Source organism: Pygoscelis adeliae, unplaced genomic scaffold (genome assembly GCF_000699105.1).
Source record: "Pygoscelis adeliae isolate BGI_AS28 unplaced genomic scaffold, ASM69910v1 Scaffold174, whole genome shotgun sequence".
Lineage (NCBI taxonomy): Eukaryota > Metazoa > Chordata > Aves > Sphenisciformes > Spheniscidae > Pygoscelis > Pygoscelis adeliae.
This window is the reverse complement of record NW_008824676.1, coordinates 1436993-1443654: the sequence shown is the minus strand read 5'-3', so window position 1 is coordinate 1443654 and position 6662 is coordinate 1436993. Positions and strand designations below refer to the sequence as shown.

General features: G+C 40.2%; 1 protein-coding gene across 1 annotated transcript in view; it reads left to right on the top strand.

Moving 5' to 3' along the window:
• RAB27B (RAB27B, member RAS oncogene family) overlaps window positions 1–4260 on the top strand; it is an 8744-nt gene extending 4484 nt beyond the window's left edge. Inside the window, exons 3-5 of the mRNA XM_009323059.1 lie at window positions 1010–1113; window positions 2482–2605; window positions 4016–4260. Coding sequence (XP_009321334.1) covers window positions 1010–1113; window positions 2482–2605; window positions 4016–4205 — 418 coding nt within the window. The 3' untranslated portion in view covers window positions 4206–4260. The remainder of the gene's footprint in view (window positions 1–1009; window positions 1114–2481; window positions 2606–4015) is intronic.
• The last annotated feature ends 2402 nt before the right edge of the window (window positions 4261–6662 follow it).

The window sequence follows — 6662 nt, the reverse complement described above, 5'->3', positions numbered from 1 at the left end:
GAAAAGAAACCCTAAAAGTAGTGTCAGGTATCATGACATGTTTCTGTGGAGAGCTTTTGTTTTAATTTTCATGGATGTCTGTCGTAAAATACCAGTTACTGTTTCTGCTACTGCTGGTTTGTGTGAGATTATATAGTGCTGTTTTGTGATGTGCTAGATCCCTGTGATATAGAAAACACCAGAGTGCCATTGCACAGTTTTCCAGCACTATTTCTTCACGTTTCTGATTTGAGCAGGCTTGTGGCCTTTTGGTGACAAACAGAGCTGCATTTCATGGTTTGTAGTTTCATCCAGCTCCGTAGCTTTGCAGGAAGCCCGTGAACCATGTCCCTTGTGAATGCACACTTACGCAGGTCTGCTTACGGAGTGCATGTGTTGTCTAGAGCTCTGCAAGGAAAGGTTACCTTTTCCTTTTAGCTGAGCTTCACAGCAGAGAGTCACATCGAACAATCAAAAGCATGTAAACAGCCACCTACTCTTCCCTTTGTTTGCTTTAATATTGACTGTATTGAGTAGTGCACATCCATCGACTAAGTGTGTGTAATCTCGGCTGGTGAAACCATTTCTATCACTGATCTGTGATACGCTAAATGCTTCAGTATCTTTTTTTTCTTTTAGGCAACCTGTCTCGCTCTTGGTTAAATCAGGCAGAATTTGAACTAATAGATTAGTCACTGACAATGTTTATATTCTCACATATAAGCTTCCTCTGGTAAACTACTAACACGCTGATTAATAAATGTTGACTGGTGTGATGCATCATAGCTAAAATGAAAGTCAAGGATTATTTTATTTTGTTTTTACTTCCAAGGGAATGTATGTCCACTAAATCTTGCAGACTGCTCAGACTTCAAGATATATTTAAATAGAATTTTTGCACAAGCAATTCAGAAAAGCTTTACTCTATCTCTTTTGCCTTTACTCAGTTCAGGCTTGCTAGAAAAGTGCTTACCTTAGAGATCACTTTGTATTAATAGAGCTATGTTGTCTTTTTTTCTTCCACCTTCAGATTTCGAAGTCTCACCACAGCGTTTTTCAGAGATGCTATGGGCTTTTTACTAATGTTTGATCTCACCAGTCAACAGAGCTTCTTGAATGTCAGAAATTGGATGAGTAAGTAGAACCATAGAGCTCGCCTTTATCGGTTGACTTGAAGCTTTCTTGTGTATTTTAGGCTTCTAGGCTTCATGCATGTCGTCGTTTGTGAGCTGGAAAATGCTCAAAGAAAGTAGTTATGTCTAGTGCAGCCATAAGTGGGGTACTTGCAGCCTGTAATTTGGGGTGAAAGCTTCATCAAATTGGAAAGATACATGCTCTTCTCTTTTTTGCACGATAGACTCTTTTGGGCATATTCTTCATAATCTTGTTTGGATTTGGTACAACTTGAATAAATCTGTTGCCTCTTGAAAATTCATGGCATTTGACACTTCCTTGGCCATACCCCATATTTTAGATGATATACAGGAGCTTGGAAACTGTACTTTGGATATTGCTGTTATCTTTATGGTGTGCTTTCTATTTGTGTGATTCCTTCCTATCTGCTTTGAGGTTTAAATTAAAATTAAGATTGGGCTTTGAGGATTTGGTTTGAAAGCCCATAGTGTTTGCTGTCGTTGGTTTTCCTTCAGACAACGGCTAGACCAAAAGTGAAACAAAGGTTAAATTCTTAAAGTTTGTTTTTAATTGAGGATATTTAGAGTGCTGGAAGGACAGAGGCCAGTACATTTCCAGCTGGCAGTTTTCCAGCAAACAGGCTGAAGTGGGGATAACGTGAGAATCCAGATAGCTTTGTGAAAACAGCTCCATCTTCTTCAGAGATTCCTTCCTCCCACTAAACAACCCCCATCATCACAGTCTTCCACTGCTTACCAAGCTGAGTCTCTAATTTCTTCTGTGTATACTGCGCCTTTTCAAGTCAGTCCCCTCAGGATTGAGGCAAGTGTAAGTAAATGGCTTTGTACAATTACTTACGAGGGGCGAGGCTGCGGACAGTACTTGTGCCTGGATCTTCAAATGGATAAAACTGCATTCAAATCACTGAATATATCCAAGAGGAAAAGGCGCTTGAGGATTTTGTCCTATACTTCTGAAGAGCTGCATTTGCAGATGACGTGGGATGTTGTTTGTACTTCCACAATGTCCTTATGAGTCTTGTAGAATAGAAGTTCTGGCTGGTGGAGGTTCTCCTCCACTAAAGCACTGTGTTTAGTGCACCTCATTGCAGTTAAGTCTTGTTGTATGTTGGTAAAATAAATACTGGAAATAATTTTCTAGTACCATTTCTACTTCCTATTTTGAAAAATTCCCCTTAGCAAGTAAATGTACGACAAGGAAGTGTGTTTGGCATAAAGTGGTTGGCTGGTTAGTCTAGGATATTTTGAGGTGGGGAGCCAGAAAGGTATTTTTAATTATTTTGTCAACGATCTTGGTCTCTAAGGCGCTTCGAACATTCTCTTAACTCCTGTTTATTTTTGCTTCTAGGTCAGCTGCAAGCCAATGCGTATTGTGAGAATCCAGATATAGTCTTAATTGGTAATAAAGCTGACTTATCAGACCAAAGGGAGGTGAACGAAAGGCAAGCAAAAGATCTGGCAGACAAATACGGGTAAGCAAATTATGACGGAAGCTAAATTTAGTCTGTAACTGTTGGAAGTGCAGCTGATGACTGGCTAGAGATACTTGCAAGTATACTTACAAACTCTAAGATTTGTAGGCATTGCAGTATCACATACACCTATAGTGATATCCAACTTGTCATGCTTTCAGATTGACCTGTTTGAATAGGAAATAGATAGAATGAAACACACTGTTCTAGTAGTTTGGCCAGAATATTACAACATAAGAAATAAGGCTGGAATGAAACATTCTTACTAGAAAACTACGTTCTTGGGATGTTGGCTTGTCCTGAGAGTTCAGGACAGAGTATACCAAAGGCAGATGAACACTCAGTGTCATGAACTAAAGAACTAACAATTTTTATAATTTGCTTTTCTAGTTAGTTTGGAAGTGGAGACACCTGTGGATTTTGGTCAGGTTCTAGGTGTGCAGTGGCACTGAATTTATTTGTTTTTCCCTGATGGATAATAAAACTGTTAATGGCCTTTTTCTTGTTCTAGTGAGCCTTCTACATTACTTTGCACTAAAAACACCTGCAGAGTGTCCTGTAACTGGATAAATTGGCTGATAGTTAATATAGTTAGTAAATAGTGCTGTGGACAAAAAGAATGTGTATTTTTTTTTCCTTAGTTGCCCTTACTGTACTTTGAGGGATGTTCAGAGAGAATTGGGCCAGCAGCAGAAGATGGCCTGAGAGACTGTGAGGAGTAGTAAACAAATTAGACTTAAAAATAATAAAAGAATATTAAAGAGTTGTCTGGAGCCAGGTAAGGAGGACAGTGACACTGAGGAGATGGTAGCTCATGCCCGATTTGATATGATGGAAGTGCTGGAGCGATTGATAATCTTCTCTTCTGAAAAAGACGATTTGGAAGGCAATATTCTGGATTCAAAGGGGATTTCAGAATGGAAACAGCTAAGTTAAGTTGCGCTTATAAGTAGACAGGAATGGAGGGAGACAGTACTTACAGGGACTGCTAAATAGCAATAGTTGTAACTATCTGCCTAAAAAAAAGGTTTCTGGTATGTTCTGTGATCCCTGAAATTTTCTGTAATGCAGACTTAGGTTTCTCTTTAAAGTAGACTTTCTGGTTACCGAAAGACTTTTTCAGCCAAGGTTTGTGCTGATGTTATCGCAATCTGAAGTCAAAATGCCAGGATACATTTTGTAAATTAATGTGGCATTTTTGTGCTTATGCCATCATGCCACCGTGTGCTAGGAGCAGGAGTTTGGGTTCTGCCCAGCAAGGAAGTAGAGTCCCGACAAACCAGAAGTCTGTCCCATTCATTTCGTTGCCACTAAACCCACCATTGATAGCTGCCCTGAGAGCGTTACAGAGAGTTGAGTCTCGGTTGTCTTTAAAAGTCTCTCCAGCAAACCTTTTCCTTTCCACCGTAGCATACCGTACTTCGAAACAAGTGCTGCTACCGGACAGAACGTGGAGAAGGCTGTCGACACGCTTCTGGACTTGATAATGAAGCGTATGGAGCAGTGCGTGGACAAGACACAGGTCTCCGACACAGCCAACGGAGGAAGCTCAGGAAAGCTAGATTCAGCAAAACCAGAGGAGAAAAAGTGTGCCTGCTAAACGTCACCTCTAAACTGTGAGAACCAATGAAAATAGTTCATCAGAATATGGCTGACCTACCACCAAATTCAAACCGGCTTTCTTGAGCCGTGCACAGAAGCAAAGTTACATTGTTTTATTGGGATTGTGCATTTTTCTCCAAAGAACTGGTTTAAAACTAAAAGCTGTGTTTCAGTGAGGCTCTTGTTCCTGATATGGTGCCATCTTAATGGAAAACTCTCCCACCTCTTCTTCCCCACTCCTTTTCCCCCAGCCCTCATCTTTATTTTTCATGTGATCAGGATACTGAATAGAGGAAAGTAGCTTTATTTTTTTAAAAAAGGAGGGAAAGAACCTATTGTCTGCATACACTGGATATTGAAATTAAAATGGAGGTGGGTGGTTTTCTAGGTCTGTGCCATTTTTCCACAGAATCCTGTTTCATTATGATTCTTAATCTGCATCAGGGACCGTGTGTTTTCTAAGGCAGAGATACAAAAGGTTTTATGTGGCCTATTAAGAAAAACTTTTATCACTTGCACAGAGTAAGCAATGCTGTGAATCCGTCCTGACTGAATTACTGAGACAGTGGCTGGGGGGGGTGGGTTGTGTGTGTGTGTTTTGGGTTTGGGGGTAGGAAGTAGGGCATTTAATTTAAAAAAAAATAAAAAATTATCAGGGAATTGTGCAGCATTGCTTGTGTTGCCAATAATCCAAGCAGGGATTGGAGCATTATGGGAAGAAGTATGGAGAGGGATTCTGACGCTGCAGGGACAGTTTATAATGTATGGGAACAGAGATAAACTATATTTTATGAAACAACTTCTTACCATTAGCAAAAAATATTCTCCCCTCCTCAACTTAAGGAAACTATCTCTTTTCTTCTCTTTCTCTGGGTGACTGCATGTCGCAGGTAGGACATAGGGAAGAACTTGTGGCTGTTTGCACTGCCTAGAAGGGAACTGTAAACTCTGCTGTGCTGAGAGAGCCTCTAAGTTACCGCTACAGCTTTGTCGGGTCCTCCGTACACTTAGGTTTTCAACAGAGGACAGCTTTCTCATACTCTTAAATTCTCTGCAAGAGGGCAAAGTGGAAAAAATGTGATGTGGGGACTTGGAATCACGTGAGTCCAGAATATGTGACTGACGGATAGAAGTGTGTTGCAGAAGTTTGCAGGTATCTCAGCGCAGAGGGTAGAAGTTGCTCTGTTGGTGTGCTGCAGCGGAAGGGTGCAATGCAAAAGATTTCTTCTACAGGTGAAAGCAAGTTCTAGTGAAATAGCAAGCTGCTTATCACAAACAAAGACAAATACAGGAAAAAAACGAAGAAAAATACTATATTTATAAGTATAGATCATTTTCTAAACCAAGTTACAGCATATTTATTAGTCTACCCTGTCCTGTTTTGTAGAATAACAGTTCTGTTTTTATACAGGTGGTAGTTAAAGGTCTATTTGTGTTTATTGCGCTTTAAGCTACTTTCAGATCACTTGGGAGGGTACAGATTGGGGGGTAAAAACAGATCTCTTTACAAGTCAAGCTTAATTGGTTGGGTTGGCAGGATTGCAGACTTTCATTTATTTAAGTATTTTCAGCTTTGATTGATTCAAAATTGCAAACTTTATGAATAGCAAGCTCATAAAGTGTTTCAGTGCTTCCCAGAAATGGAGAATTTACCAGATTCACTGCTGAAAAAATAACAGGTTTTTCTACCCAGCTCCTAAAATGATGTTTACTTGATGATTTGGCATGTTAACAGGGCAGATGGTACATCCGTAGGAGCAGTAACCAAATAGCTGCGATTACCATGCCAGAAATCTAACTTACAGGCTGTAAAGATTATATAGGTGATAGACTATACCTTAAGGCTATATATAGTGTATACTATACAAACGGGTATAATGCAGGTCCTTTTATAGGCTATAAACAGTCCTAACACCTCAAGAGGTGGAAAAGCTGTTGTGGTAGTCAACAGGTGATTTCTCAGGCAGAAGATGTAAGCAGACCGACAGCAAGCAGGCTGATGTTCAGATAGGTTCCTCAGTTACCTGAGATACGTAGACTGGAAGTTCAGGGATTTCTCTGAAGTGAAGTTGTATTGCTTTTTAATATGTAGCATAAAACATAAACCTAATTACAAAAAAAATTGCAATATGTCTTGAATTCCTGGAAATGATGATCTGAGGAGCTCCCTGTCTCCCTTTCAAAGAAACCTCTCATTTTGTGGCATCAGATTTTTGTCCGTTGAACAGGAGTGAAAGAAGTTGCGAAGAACGGTAAATTACCAACAGTCAACCAGAGTGTGCTAGAAGGATGTTGAGATGTTGGAACGTGTCCAGAGAAGGGCAACGAGGCTGGTGAGGGGTCTGGAGAACAAGTCTGATGAGGAGCGGCTGAGGGAGCTGGAAAGAACGGTAAATTACCAACAGTCAACCAGAGTGTGTTTCCCAGAGCAGCTGAAGTATAGCTTGTCTAAAAG